Consider the following 16,676-nt stretch of genomic DNA (forward strand, 5'->3'; position numbering starts at 1 on the left):
CCAACACATTTTAATGGCAGATTTATGCTTAATACTTTTACAACAAAGATGTTTTACAGTCATTCTGAATCTCTTATTATTTACATGCCAACTGATAGAACAATTTCCAGGACATCCAATGACACACTGTTAAATAAACCTTAGCTAATAAATATAGATTATAATGCAATTTATGATGAAATGGAAACCAGTCAGGTCTAAGGAAAACTTTGCATAAGTTGTCCAATTATCTTGATCAAAAAGTTTGCGTTGTAGAAAAAAAAAATCCATTACCATCTGTTCCAACCCTCCTAATATGTGAAATTCCCTAAGGTTTGGACTCATATCAAAGCTTTAAAAGCCGTTTCTCTCTATCTGTCTCTGCATACATGTACATAAGAGAAAGAGAAGTGGGGAAGGAGCAAGTACAGAAAACAATTCACAGGAAATGGAGTGAAGACAATGTGTGCAGGGAAGTACATTACATATCTTAATCTCTTTCCAGGGTGCCAGGACTCCCAGTGAAAATGCCAGGCATCTTATTTGTGCACTGATAGTATTGTTTGATACAGTGCAACAAGATCACAGACAGGCTTTGTCTTCATTGGCTAAGCTTCAGCCTGGAAGTAGATTTTTGCACTGTTGCCATCATGGCCACAGCTGACCAAAATTGAGTTGGATCTTCAAGCCAGACAGGCTTTAGTCTTGTTTAAGCCTGGCTGACAGTGCTTAATAAACTGGCAGTTTGGCAGACACTCTTTTATTTGTGAAAAGGTAAGCAAGCAAACTAAAAAAAAAGCCAATCTAATCAGCCTGACACTGCTTCAATTAAGGATAGTGTAAACTGTGTTTTGTATATATTCAATCACAATATATTTCTGATTTTTCCCAACACAAAAGCAAATGATACATGGGTAAAATCCCACAAGTACATATCTTTGTGAATGATACATTTATTTTTTTCTCTATGTAACAGATCATGGAACTCCCATAGTTGGCATTGGAGAAGCAATGATTGCAGCCTTACAAGCCAACCCAGGCATAATGACAGTGTTTTTCATTGTTGCTAACTCATGTGCCTGTCCAAAATAAGCCCATGGAGGCTGTTCAATGTCAGCACCCTAGTGACAACTCAACAAACCCCCCTAACCTCCCGACAAGCATAAATACAGGGTCGTAAGCATCAGTGTGGCTGCTCCGTTGAAGGCAACGCCTGTTTATTTCAAATCATGTCAGTAATGGCCTTTTCTGGTGCACTTCTTTGCGTAAAATTATTTAGAATCCTCTTCAGAATCCTAGCACAACCATAATTTGAGCAACACTAGACTAATACTCTATATGCATGCTCTTTGTAAAAATGAAGGCATTCAAGTAGTTCAGGTCGAGGATATTATAGACTTCAACTATTTGCTTTGCATACCATATACCATGGCATACCACATGCTCCTTTCATTTTTTTTATTGAAAATTCAAGTGATGAAGAAGAATGGTTGCATATTTAAAGTTGCTAATGAGCTTACAAAGATAGTAAATAATCTTCAGGCACACTGTGAACAGAAACGGATATCTTGGGCCTAACATTTCAAGTGGGTTTACGTAAGGACGGAAATGCTGCAATCAAGCTAGGTACAGATATGTCAGAACAGAGAATACAAATACTGAATCCTATATTATTTTAACATAACATGTGGGGGGGGAGAGAGAGAGAGAGAGAGAGAGAGAGAGAGAGAGAGAGAGAGAGAGAGAAAGATAGAGAGAGAAAGAGCAAGAAAGAGACAGGCAGACAGACAGAGAGATTTCTTTCATATTAAGTGCTTGTGTGACCTTACCAGTATGGTGGTGATGATCAGCGAGCGGTTGGAAAGTGAGTCAGTGATGTTCATGCCATTTCGCTTAGGGACCTCCGTGATGTTCAGCCCTCCTGAAGCACTCCATTTCCCCACCTGCGGAAGATGGAAATTGGTTAGCCAGGGTACACCGCGCCTGCCTGTGTGATCCTCATCCTCCCATCAGCTTACCACACTGCATTAGCAGACCCTGCCGAGCTCATTCAGTGGTATTAGCTGATTGCTCATGTCACCTGTATTCCAAAGGTTTGGGTTGGGAGAGCTATGGTGCTGGCACCAAAAGGTCTCAGGCCCTCATACACCTCCTGAATACATTAAGATCAGAGGAAGGGCAATCCAACCAAAGGAAATTGCTTTTCAATTCAATTTCAGAAATAAAAATGTTGAACAAAAGAATAGAAGGAAATTACCATAGCATGCATTACAAATTGATAACACTGTTTGCTTATCATTATTAAAGTCTAGGGAAAGATTGTTCTGCAATTTTCTATCATACTGCATTGATGAATGCAAAGAGAATGGACCTTTACTAACTGTGCTTTACATACCTAAGATAACTGACATTGAGGATAGCTATCCAATATTAATTTAAACCAAACTTTATTTACTTTGTGAATGTTACTGTTTAATAAAAATAAGAAATGTTTAATGAACCTCACTAAGCTTCAGAAACTTTTAGGTCAAAGGAAGTTAAGGCATTGAACAAAATATATTGTTTTTTGCTAAAAATTCCAATATATTTATACATTTGTAATTTTATTTTATTTTTTAAAATTATTTTATTTTTACCTCCATCAGCTTGCTTTTATTTACATTTTGTTTTCCGTTGCATGTTCTATGTTTTTGTTACATACCACAGCCCAATCAGGTGGTGTGTGTTATGCCTCATTCACCACATTACCCTGTGTGATTATTAGTTGTGGTTAATACTCATTTATGGTCAATTCGATTCATTACTTTCATTAAACTCTTCAGTTGGAAACTGTTTCCTTCCTGTCATTTCCAGCATGATATGTGCCCATGACACTATTTATTTAGCTGTTTTGGTTGTTTTTTTGAAATTTACACTGATACAAATTTACAGTTTTGTTGTTGTTTTTTTTTTGAAGATGTCTAAAAACATTTTTGTGTAAAATAAGTTTATAAAAACCTGCAATAATGATGAAATATAATTTTTGAATAAGTGTTCCTGCGTTAATAGTTTTTAGCTTCTGCTGCATTAATAGTATCTTCCATATTTTACCATGTTATTACCATGATAAAAATGTTTTGAAAATAACTACCAATGCTCTCAATTTTGGGGGGAGATCTGTCTTAAATGACTGTAAAAAGGTTAGTACAGTATCACAGAAGCTAGCTGCTCAACATTACAATTATAACTTTCTATTAACAACTAAATAGGCAAAATGGCTATATAGGGAACATAACATAAATTTCAGTCACTGATTGGATTGCATGATTAAAGAGTTTAATCCTAGAATAATAATCTTTCAGTTTTCAGGTACCTTAAATTGCAGATGGTTGCCTTAAGATGTTAAAACTGACATTTTTTATATGTGGAGGCCCACTAGAATATGCAGAGGCAATGCACTATGGGAATCTCTCAGAAAGGCTGTTTAAAGAGCCTTCTGGTGCCACATGTATTCATCTGACTGCAATCTGCACACTCTCCCTCTCATTTATTTTAAATACACTGTAATTTTTTTTTATTATTTTTTTTTTATATATATTTTTATTTATTTATTTATTTATTTTTCTTTCTGTTGTTAAAATACATATACACACACCCACACACAAAACTATGTTGGAGACATGTTGGAGACAAAACTTGCTAATAAATGAAGGGATGTAAAGGTACAATAAAAGTAGTACATCATATCAATCCAAATTGTATATGGCAGTATCTGAATGTGAAATTTCTGTTATTTATCTCATTATTCTTCTAACTTTACAGAAGCTGTATCAGATGTACAGCTGGTGTATCAGAATGTATTAGTCTGTTTCAGAGTGAAACTAATGTTTGTGTGAAGTAGTTTTAAAAGAACATTACATTTACACACATACACATGTGCATGTATACACACACACACACACGTGCATGCACACACCTTTCTTAAGAAGTTATGCAATAAGTCCATCTAATGAATCTTACTAGTATCATTACCAAGATCTGAACAAACAAGGAGGACCAAACCAGCCATGCATTTTTATATACCCTCTCAAGTATATTCTTAGTGTTGATAATACTCTGGTTGTCAGTATCCGTCTTCATCAACATGTGTGCATCTATCTGTGCACCCGCCGCCTGCCTGCTGTCTGCTTACTGGCTCATTGACTGTGTGCCGTCCTCCATTCTACCCTCTCCCTACCAATTCAGGACATTAGAACAGTGCATTAGAACAGATGCCATAAATGCCCAGTAATGCCATCCGCCTGACTCAGCAGCCAAAGTGTTTTGATTTGACATGCGCTCATTATAGTTTGCAAAGATTCTGACAAATTCTGGAGGGTTGTGCTCATGAATTCCAGCATTTCATCTTTCTTAAATGATAGCAATTAAGCTCAATTCATTAAACGTGATTAACCACTAAACTTATACTTATTTAGAAATGGCAAGAGAGAGTCCCTGCTCTTAACCACTAATGCCAACATAAAGCAAATTTTCTTCCCAGGAAAGTACCCCTAATTCTAGTTAGAGATAAAACAAGGGCTAATAATCAATTAAAAAGGATTACTTCTCCAAGTCTCTTTCTCCAATAAGCCTGGACACATTAAGATTATTTTTCTCTGTCCCGTTTTATGAAGTTCACAAACAAGTATTTAAATGAGATTAGAAATTTCATATATTGCTATTGCTGATTTGACTATGTTTTCCCTAACATTTTTATTATACTTAAAACTGCTAAAATTAAATGACTGCAATTTGTATCTGGTGTACTCCATATCTATTTTTAATGTATTCTTATTCACGCCAATACAGTAAGACATTAAACTTGTAGTATAACCACTCAATTTTAAGGCCACAAAATGACAGAAAGTGACATTTATTTAAAAGTTATTTCTTTTTATTTGTATTTTTTCTAATGTCACAATGGAATATGAGAGTTCTGTAGCAAAAACAAATGCCTTCAAAATATTTTATCTTTAGGAAACAATGAACATAAACTATTAGTTGTGTAAAAAGTGTTCATAACTGTTGACACTTGAAAAAAAGAGTTTCTATCTAAACCTATTTTTAAGACTTCAGCCATGTTTATATACCTCATTGCCACCAAAAGCATTTTGGTCCTAATCTCTGCTTGTTGTTAACAAAGATTGCAATTAACAGTGCTGGATACCATAATCCAATTTACTTTATGACCTACTAATTTATGCTGATGTTTAAACAGCCCATTGGCTTCATTGCTAAGGGTAAATTATTATGTCAAGACTTAGATTGCTCTTTATTCGTTCTGAAACGGTGACCAAATTAGACAAGGTAGTAAGGAAAGTTTAGTGTACCATTAGACTGTAATGCCAATTGGTATTTAACAAAAGAAATGATTGTGTGGAAATCTGTGTGTTCTTATATTTGTCTTTACAGCCTGAGAGAGTACTAGGAAGCAAGAAAACAAAGTATAAAACACCAGTGGATGCCAATATGCATGATGGGATGCAGAAAGAAGAATTAAGCAGAAAGAGACCATTAGGCACAAGTAGGTAGTTGTGGGTGTCAGCTAGTATTTGTGTAGAGTGCGATTTGGCTCTTCACCTTTTCTAGGCCATTCTCCTTCAGGTTGACTATGTCTAGGTCAAAGTCAGTCCGCAGGCCTGTTGTCTTGTTGAAGGACAACCGTCCTGTCAGGCCATCCCAATGGGACTGCAGAGAGAGGAGTGAATGTTTAAAACATACATACTCGCACACACAGCTACAGTGCAGCAACACAAGCCAGCACATGCACATGCTTACACACACACACACACACACACAAATACATGTACACAGACACATATACACACACAGACACACACACAGTACAGTGTACATATATATATATATATATATATATATATATATATATATATATATATATATATATATATATATATATATATATATATCCTTTTAAATTATATTTTACATCCCAGTGCCTTAGTCACACACAATATTCCCCAATGACCTTAGTCTTAATTAACAAGCATCTCATACTCAAAAATTACACTGCACCTTAAGCTCCTCCTTCACCAATAAGTCACACACAAGCCCGGTGGGGATATTTCTGCTTTTGTTTCAGGGACATCTATTCTGACTCAGCCAGACAGATACAGTGCTCCCTACACTGACTCTGTGTCCCTGTCTTTCTCTTCTCTTATGCATAGAGGTTCTACAACTCTAATCTGTTTATTATAAGTCACACATACTCTCTTATGAGCTGAAATAAGAGCTGATTATACAATTTGTACTTCTGAGCTGAATGTACAGAACTGCGAAAGTAGGACACAGATGGTGATGCACACATTCTAGTATGTTGTTTGTAGAGTTTGGTATCTTCATTGGAGAGATGATTTTCCTGCAGTCATGTTCAGTGATTGGATTCTGGTTTGTTCTGTCAGGTGCAGAAAAATAGCCACTAGTTACAGAACCTCTTCAAAATTTAGAGAAAATAGTCACTTCAGGGATTGTAAAAATGCTGCTACCTCAGATGATTTCAAGCTCTCCATCATGTGATAGTAAGCCACAATAAGCAATTCCCTTTAGATTTCATCTACATATCTCCTATTGGGAAGATGTTAACGTAGCTCCCAGAGGAGCATGCAGAGAGGGGTGAGTGACACAGAAGTTCTCGGCCCTCGCCTGTGACCATTACCTCTTTAATGAAACTCATGAAGCGTCCGCCGAACCTCCACGGCTTGTGTCGGTGGCACTGCAGAGAGTTGACCGTCATCTGCGGTGCGTGCTGGTAGGAGACGGAAACGATGTGGACCGCATCATACGTCAGAGCAGCGTCTGTCTGGAATAAAGGGGGACATTATTTCAGCTGGCAGGAGCAGATGCTGCAAAGCTCCTGGCAGGGCCCTCAGCAACCCTGTCAGACAGGCAGCCGAAGAGCCCAATGCTCTGCACCATTAGAAGAGGTGTATCAAAAGCATGCGAGGTGGGAGGGGAGAGAACAGCAGAGAGCATGGGCCTGGGATGCACTGATATCTCAGCAAAGCTGGTCCCTGCAGCTAAACACACATCAGGAGGTGTTTTTTATATTCCCCAGGAAGCAACATGGCTCAAGAAGTTGCTAAATTATTTATGTTGCTCCCTCCTGTGCACATAGCTCTTTGGAAATGTGGCTAAGAAGCTGTCCATTTGAACGAAAGGACTTTGAAGGTAGACTACCTTCATGTGTATGATAAGCAGTGATGTGCTTATACTAGTTTCAGAGCAATTAAGTGCTTGTCTTATTCACATATGCAAAAAGCATATTCTTAAAACAAGGGGTAAGTATTCCGATTTAGAAACAAATAGACCTCAGAGAAAACTGTGTGGGAGTATTTAAACCTCTGTAAAATATTATAATAGGTAAACAAATGGAGCCGCCATACATCTTATAATAAAATACTTATACTCGGTTCAGCCTGCATTTAGAAACCTTTATCCTCTATTAGCTCTGATCTCAAGTTTAACTTTAGAGAGCTTCTCTGCTGATATCAGGCAGAGAATGTAATTACTAGATTTGAACTGTTGTGATCTGAGGGATTTTATTGCAAAGTAATAAGCTCTGCTTAATAAATTTAGAAAACGAGATCAGAAATCTACAGATTCTGTGACCCGGCAGCATAATAGTACTGGTTTATCTTCCATTACCCCACTAATCATTATTATTGCAGGAAACTAATCTGTCTCACTTTTCCTCTGAATACAACTAAAGTTGAGAGTGAATCCAAAAAGCCTGTCTCTAGCCATTTACCAGTCTACACATCATTATGAAACAGTGCATTTTGTATTCAGACATTTACTAATTGTTTCATAGTGATGAGGTACACACTCTTATCCAGCATAACTAGCATTCTCTTAGCATTTGGCAAACACTATATACTTATTAGTCTGACAGTGTTTGTTCCCTCTGGGAATTGAATGTTGAGTGATAGTGTATGTGCTCCCTGGGAACTAAACCAATGACCTCAGAATTGCTGCTACTTACCTTTACCTGCACTACCAGGTTCATGTGTGTGTTTGTCTTGTGTGCTCAGTTGCTAAAGCTTTTGAGATGAAACTGGAAACACAGAAATTGTGGGAAAATAAGAAACAGTTAAATGGAAAAAATTAAGCCTACCGTCATGATTCCTTCCAGGAGACCAGAGTCAGGTTTTGGGGGTATCTGCTTCTCCATGGACCATTTCTCCACAATAGAAGCCACCTGAGGATTGTCCACATTCAGGATACGGAAGCCGGTCATATTAACACCACAAAAACGGTACGGCTCTAAATTGATAGCCATAAGGTCCTAAAGAGAGAGAGACAGAGAGCGAGAGAGATTATTTGTCTCATAATGAAATGCAAATATATAGGGAGGGTAATAAAAGTTAAACAGGTAAAACAGAGAGAAAATAAAGGAGAGTGAGAATAATGCTGTATTTCTAGGTCAACAGAGTACAGAGGATAAGGGACTACAGGATGCACACACCTCAGTGTATGATTTCAGGGACAGCGAGCCAGCAGTCAGCCTCTCAATTGATTGAAACAGTATTTCCAGAATAATCCTGTGTTCATTGCTCTTGTTCTGTGCATTCAACCATAAGCAGGCTACCTGATACTGAATACCACCTCGACAATGAAATGGATCACAGTGTCTTCAGATTCAATACCTTTTTCATAGCATGAATAAAGGATCAGAATTTCACATCCCAAAGCAGTGACATAAGACAATAACTTTGAAAATTATACAACTAGTGTGGAAAAACAGAGTTACAATCAAGTATAAATGATTCTGGATCTATTCAAGTCACACCAAACAAAGAACATACCTCAATTGCACATAAGCATACAAATCATTTTGGTTTATGGTCTGTATGAAATATTGCATTGTTAAAAAAAACACTTTGTTCAGACTTTCTGAACATAATCCATAATGCAAAAGAATATGTGCTTGCTGTTTGTGCAGTCTGAAGAACACTAGCTGTCTTTCTTGTAGAAAGTCCCATATAGCTCTGCTTGATGCCTGAGTATGCCAGGGGGGCAAAGACGTTTGGTAGGACATAATCGACAATTTCATTAACACCCTGTGGGTTCTGAACTGAAGGAACAAGAGCATGCAAGACCCATACTGGAAAAACGCTTACCCCTAGCTACAGAAAATTAAACTGTTCTTTTATTAACTTGAAGTTTTTAAAAAATGTCATAATGAATTTTGTTATGGAGGATAAAATGGAATCAGTCAGTGTGTTTTTTCTTTAAAACTACCCTCAGCTAAAACCGAAGTCGAGGAATCTAGTATCTAGGTAATAACTGTTTATTGGGACCTACTTTACAAAACACTTACACTTCAGTGTTACCAACATTTTAATGGTTACAGAGAGGATTCTCACTCTTCAACTATAATACTTCTAGAATTCTTATATTGTTCTAATATATATTGTTCTAAAAAGATCTAAGACTCTAAAATATAAAAATTAACATTGTTATTTGTATAATCATTTGTTTTCTGTCAGTGCATTGGAATTCTATGTGTATTTTAATTCACACTCAATAGGACTAGGTTGGTGTGACGTAGTAGATAAAATCATTTCACACCAGCAATCCCTGTCCAAGCACACCACTGATATACCAATAAAACTCTCTGGGCAAGGCTCCTAATGCTACTTTTGCCTACTTCTAAATATGAAAACTACATGGAAAAACTAAGGTGAGTGAGATATCAATGGCACAAGCCACATGTACACTTATTCCTAAGGAGGCAGTATGATATATGTATAATCATATCTGTAAATGTGGCTATATAATTTTGATGTATAAACAATTATAAATGTACTATATTTGGTGAACCATGGAGATCATAGCTCTGCATATATATGAACTCCATTTATGGCATTTAGCTGACATTTTATCCAACGTGACTTACAGTCATAGGTGAGTACAACTTGAGCAATTAAAGGTGAACGGCCTTACTTAGGGGCCCAGCAGAGGCAACGTAGCAGTGATGGAGCTGGAACTGGCAACCTTCCAGTTACAAGCTGAGTAATTTAACCACTGCCCCATTTCAGCATGATGGCCTGAAGTGGCACTTCTTTGGGCATCGTGTTGACAGATCAATACAACAGACTTCAGATGCCAAGGACACCGTGGGAAAATGTATAGATCGTATGTGCTCAATTCTTGTCCCTTGAGTGCTGTTTCCTGCAGGTATTCCACTCTGCCTTTGTCTGTGTGTTAAGTGTGATGATGCATTGGCCAAACTACATGTTCAGTGAATACAGAAATCTGAACCAGGTTTGGATTGAAGGGCCAGAATAGAGAATTCAGGACTCTACTTCTTTTGTTAGCATTATTGTAATGAATTAATGCAACACCAATTCAATTTTCTGAAACAAAATTCAAAACAGAAGAATCAGTATTCATTCAGGACTGTATTTCATTCTTTTCAATCAATATGGATGTAAATACATTCAAACTACTACACTGCTAGAGCAACAAAAATGTGTCCAGCACAGCGAAAATGTGTTACTCAGTGCATGGAACAAAATCTTTTTTTTTTACAAGTACATTAAATAAATTATAGAATTTACATCTGCTCCAAAGTGCAGAGGTGCAAATGCAAGGCCTTGGGGTATTAACTTCATCGCTCATATCAACTGAAACTCATACCTTCAGCTGAAAATGGAGGAAAAGGTTGGATCATTTCATGGAATAAAGAAAGGTTTTGCTTATAAACATAGCTCTGCTAACTCTTCATGCTCTACCAAGTCAAAAGTGCCGTCCTCTTAGTGCATTAGACTCTATTTATTTAGTTGTTTTGGTTGTTCCTTTTAAATTTACACTGACAAAAATTTACACTGTTTTTTTTTTTGAAGATGTCTAAAAACATTTTGTGTAAAATAGGTTTTTAAAAACCTGCAATAATGATGAAATATAATTTTTGAATAAGTGTTCCTGCATTAATAGTTTTTAGGTTCTGCTGCATTAATAGTATCTTCCAAATTTTACCATGTTATTACCATGATAAAAATGTTTTGAAAATAATTACCAATGCTCTCAATTTTTGGGGGAGATCTGTCTTAAATGATTGTAAGAAGGTTAGTACAGTATCACAGAAGCTAGCTGCGCAACATTACAATTATAACTTTCTATTAACAACTGAATAGCCAAGCTGGCTATATATGAAACATAACCCTAAATTTCAGTGACTGATTGGTTTGCATGATTAAAGAGTTTAATCCTAGAATAATAATCTTTCAGTTTTCAGGTACCTTAAATTGCAGATGGTTGCCTTAAGATGTTAAAACTGACATTTTTTTTTTTTTATGTGGAGGCCCGCTAGAATATGCAGAGGCAGTGCACTATGGGAATCTCTCAGAAAGGCTGTTTAAAGAGCCTTCTGGTGCCACATGTATTCATCTGACTGCAATCTGCACACTCTCCCTCTCATTTATTTTAAATACACTGTAATTTGTTTTTTTAATTATTTTTAAAATGCATTCATTTATTTATTTATTTATTTATTTATTTATATATTTTTAATATTTCTGTTGTTAAAATACATACACACACACAAAACTATGTTGGAGACATGTTAGAGACTAAACTTGCTAAATGAAGGGATGTAAAGGTACAATAAAAGTAGTACATCATATCAATCCAAATTTTATATGGCAGTACCTGAATGTGAAATTTCTGTTATTTATCCAATAATTCTTCTAACTGTACAGAAGCTGTATCAGATGTACAGCTGGTGTATCAGAATGTATTAATCTGTTTCAGAGTGAAACTAATGTTTGTGTGAAGTAGTTTTAAAAGAACATTACATTTACACACATACACATGTGCATGTATACACACACACGTGCACGCACACACTTTCCTTAGGAAGTTATGCAAGGAAGTTATGCAAGTGCATTAGAAACTAATTTAGCTGCAGTTATAACTGTGCTGCCATTGGAATTATTTACCCTTCATCACTTTATAAAGTATCTATTTAGGCAATACATTCCAGATTGTGACCAAAATCATAAGTGAATGTTGAGTTAGATTGGTTATTATGACTGTGTGCTGTGCTATACTGATATTTCTTCCTTGAAACAAACATTGTTAGCCATTCATTTAATCATTATGCTCAGCAACACCAAAAACATTGTGTTGCACACAAACACTAGGTACATGACAGAGTATTAAAAAGCAGTTCTCCCATGCTGTGGCACATGAGTGATTTACTGCAGTAAACACAATCATACACAGCAGAACAAAGCTATTGTCACACCGCTGAGCTTGAGGGATGAAGTCAATGTCCAGCCTGCACCTGCATTGTGAGGAGAGGGTTAGATGACTATTCTTAATGTCAGTGAATTTACTGTACCAGGGCTTTGACAGAACTGGATTACAGGTTCTTACATGGAAATACAGTATATCAATATGTGTATTAATGGTCTGTGAAAAAGGTGCTATTCTGTATTTTGGAGGTTTTATGCAATTAGGGCGTGCTCTTCTTTTTTAAGATCTTCATCAGTTTTTAAAACACCATAACTACATGACTAGTACTAAATTAACAGACCTACAATCTAGATGGGGCAGCTACACATATAGTGCAATACACATTGTCACTAGAGACCAGTTTTACATGATTAGTGATAATTTAAAATTAGTGACTTGCCTGTACCTCTTACATTCTGTTCATCTAACTCTATAGATTTTAGTCTGTGCTCCCATTGTGCCTTCAGAACATTATCCTCCTGGACTCAATTTCCCAAAAGCATAGGAGAATCAAGGTTTTATAAATCAGAGAATGTTCAAGATTAAACTTGATTTGCCATTTTAATGTCCTATTTGTTATTATAAGGCGTTCTTGAGAATCTTACCAAAGTTTAGGGTGAAGGCTCCTCTGGTGATGTTTGATTTGTGCTCTAACTGACCAGTTTGTGACTGCAACAGCCTGAAGTGTTTGTGCAGTTTGGGGTGTTCACTGTACTCTTACTGATATATTTCCTTGCAATCATCTCCTTGTGGTATTTCTGACTGATACATGCTTAGAGCTAATGAGGTTTCTGCTTGCCCACTGTACCCTCAGTGCTAAATTATACTTAAAAATATTTCTTTGCAAACAGATTATATCTTAAATGTAAGTCAGAGCTGAGTTATGGAAGTTATTATAATTATTTGTTTGAATATTCAGTTACTACAAATGTTTTTATTATTTTACTTTTGTCCATTCATTTATCCATCCATCCATCCATTTGTTTGTATATATATATATAAAAAAAAAAATCAACATTGCCAAAATCCTTGTCTTGCACACAAACACCAGGGATCTGCTTTTTAAGGGTTTTAAAAACAGTACTCCCATGCTGTGGCACATGAGTGATTTACTGCAGTAAACACAATCATACACAGCAGAACAAACCTATTGTTACACCTCTGAGCTTGAGGGATGAAGTCAATGCCCAGCCTGCTCACGCACTGTGAGGAGAGGGTTAGATGACTGTTCTTCATGTCGGTGAATTTACTGTGCCAGAGCTTTGACAGACCTTGATTCTGTGCTATCAATCTGAATGTTTCTGTGATTTTCTTTTTTTCTTGATGTAGAGCAATCATTTATCTATAGAATAAGTAGCAATCACGTTTTCAGAGTGTATAATGCAAAAACAAATTAGCTTGGATGTTTATAAACCCATTAAATATATGTAGCAGATGGAGTTGGCAATAGGAGCGCAAACACAGCACTAAGTTTATTTTGGCATCTCAGAATTTATTTTAACACCTAGCATTAACAATGTTCCATATGGTTCTACTCAGTGAATGACTGACACTTGCACTGGCTGGCTGTGTAGAATACATTTTGCAAGTGTGTTGATCCTTGTAATGTAAGCAACATACCTCATAGAAAGATCATTCACAAAAGGCAGATATTAGAACTGATTTTACAAGATATCCAACAGTTTAAATATGAGGGTTATACTGAATCTTTTGATTCGATGTCTGGGAATTTGGGGTGTGGGGGTCTAAGCTTAATACTTTCAATTGCATTTTACAGGATGTATAATTGTATAGATGCTGTCATGAGTTATATTCTGAGTGTGTTGGATACTAATCCAGCTCTAAGGAAGTTCCAATAAACTGATAAGTCTTCCTGCTTTTCAGTTTGATCAGAAACATAAAAGGCCACTCAAAATGCACACAGGAGATGCAGGGCTGACATTTAAAGATTCAAATCAAGGTAATATTGTAAACAGCTGAGAGGGTTTTAATTTAAAGGGCACTGAAATGCTAGATTATTAACTTAAGCATTTATACCTCCATTAAACTCACTGTTGACAAAATCAATTGACTATTTGTCACCAATGTAGACCTTTGTTGACCTTTTTTTGAGAGGTATGCATATTTGCATTGGAATACTGAAGAATCCATTACACTGCTATAAGAAATTGACATTATGGATGAGTTCCAAATTCCTATTGGCAATTAAAATCTATTCATAAGAAAAATTAGAATAAATGAGATTCAATTTGCTTTAACATTACCAGAGTGGTAAAGATGTAGTGGTAGTACTCTGTCATCATTCCCATCATCTGGGCCTACAGCATCACATAAGGCAGAAATTGGAAAAGGTAGGATAAATAGAGGAGGGGGACAGAGTCAGAGGGAAATACAAGACAATGGAAAAGGTCAGCATCTCAATTTACAATCAATATGACAACCAACAAAAACAATGCAAAAGGAAACTGAACACATTCACAACAAAGGGACTGCTGAGAGCCACAGTACTATACAACTTTGTTGAACATTCTACATGCCTCTCTTTTGGATACTACACCCAGTCCATGGGGCAGAGACAGTAACAGATTGTCAAATCCAATCTGACTAAACTCTTGTCCCTGTCAGCCTTTTCAATGGATCACAATAGCAAATGTCATACAGGCACCTTTCCAGCAGCGATAAGGGCCCTTAATCAAAGAGAGTGATCATTTTAGTCATCTTACACATCCACACCCCACTGCTTCACTCACTCGATCTCAATTGAAATGCCTGCATTTCCCAGGGGGGCAATATTTCCTCTTTAATTGTACCATCTGTTGTAAAGAAAATTCAAGCTTAAGAAAACTATCAAAAGCTTCCTTTTCAGCCCTGTGTCCAAGCCCTGTGCTCCTCTTTGTCCAAGCTAAAAAAGAGAAAAAAAGGCTAAAATAAGGACTGCGCACAGTTTCCACTCTTAACCCATTACTACTGCACTGCACTACAAAACATTGTCATTCCAAAACTGTTGAGAGGTGCTTCATCTGGTCTACCCAGGTTTACTAGTTCCTCTGATATTTATTTGTATGAATCTTTTCTAATTTCTTCAGTCAGTGTTCTCTCCCACCCCCATACACACAGGTATTGCGCTCATTTTGAAAGCCATCTGGGATTTGGCCTGCAGTCAACTTCAACAGACTCCTTGTCCTGTTACAGTTCCTGTTTTTTATCACCTAAAGGGGAATGCATGAGGCGACAGCCATTTGTGAAAAGGTGACAGAGAAATGCTGGCTGAAGGCATGCTGCAGATAGGTGACTGTAGGAATCAGTCTGTTTAGAGGACTACAGTAAGTGAAACCACTTGTTCATAAGATCAAATAGGGAATTGTATGACCTTCATTTTGACCTAGAACTTAACTGCAGGGGGTTTCAACTTACTAAAATAACTAAAGTACTGGGAGGTAAGACACTTTGGAGAAACTTTAAAGAAAGAGGTAGATAGCTGCAGTATCATGCCTCTTACCTGAATCATAGTCTCATATTATTACAAGATATAAAACATATATCTAGCTCCAGAATATATTTTAGCTCCAGGATAGCATACTACATAATAGCTAAGGTGGCATTTGCTCAAGAGTTGAGAATTGTCTGTTCAAGAAGTCAGAAGGGTAGCTTGTCGTTCACAGATGACCTTAAAATACACCCTACCTTACTAGATGCACCTTTTTTTTGTTGATTTTTGCTCTAATATTATGGCCAAATGTAGGGACTGGTAAAATGCATATTTATATATAGGTAAAATGCATATTTATATTAGAGAGGTATTATTATGGCTCAACAATGCTGTTGTCATGCACCACCAAAGCTGTTTATATATATATATATATAACATTTTTTTATTTATTTTTTTTTAAAGTAAGCTGTGAAAGCAATGTGTAATGTCACATTCCATTCCATGCCATGCTCATTAACAGCATGTAGACTGACTTGTTTGAGTATCTGGGCAGCCATGATGTGGCTACAGTCGAAGATGATGCGGAATTCTCGGCTCCTCTTCATCTCCTTCAGCAGGGGACGGGTGTCGGTGGTGTCCAGTGGGAGCTGGCGAATCTTCAGCCTGATATTATACCTGGATGGAGCCATGATCAGCTCCTGGAGTCTAATCAAACCTGCACCCCAGCAAACAAAGAATAAACATCAAATCATTCAGCAGAGAAGGAACCACACTTGCACACCTGCTTCAGGAAAGACATTTATTAGACAATAATAATAGAAAAGTATAGTGTGCATTTGTCTGGATATGACAAACATCTATATCAGAAGTGATGCCTTACTAGATATATGACAATGTGTCTTGTCATATAGTATGGAACAATTGCAGGGATTAATACTAAATGAATGTTAGTTGTTTATCATGGCTTGTTTTCGCTGTTGAAAATAAC

At 36.7% G+C, this 16,676-nt stretch overlaps 1 protein-coding gene across 2 annotated transcripts in view; it reads right to left on the reverse strand.

Annotated features, from left to right (window-relative positions):
• grik3 (glutamate ionotropic receptor kainate type subunit 3) overlaps positions 1-16,676 on the reverse strand; it is an 85,645-nt gene that overhangs the window by 24,078 nt on the left and 44,891 nt on the right. Inside the window, exons 4-10 of one of the 2 annotated variants that reach the window (XM_081696359.1) lie at positions 16,222-16,403; positions 14,523-14,576; positions 8,483-8,578; positions 8,132-8,302; positions 6,674-6,817; positions 5,578-5,685; positions 1,809-1,922 (exon numbers count right to left, since the gene is read on the reverse strand). In XM_081696359.1, coding sequence (XP_081552485.1) covers positions 1,809-1,922; positions 5,578-5,685; positions 6,674-6,817; positions 8,132-8,302; positions 8,483-8,578; positions 14,523-14,576; positions 16,222-16,403 — 869 coding nt within the window. The remainder of the gene's footprint in view (positions 1-1,808; positions 1,923-5,577; positions 5,686-6,673; positions 6,818-8,131; positions 8,303-8,482; positions 8,579-14,522; positions 14,577-16,221; positions 16,404-16,676) is intronic. The other variant, XM_081696360.1, reaches the window with a different exon arrangement.

This window comes from Electrophorus electricus, chromosome 14 (assembly GCF_041902795.1).
Source record: "Electrophorus electricus isolate QZ-2024a chromosome 14, ASM4190279v1, whole genome shotgun sequence".
Lineage (NCBI taxonomy): Eukaryota > Metazoa > Chordata > Actinopteri > Gymnotiformes > Gymnotidae > Electrophorus > Electrophorus electricus.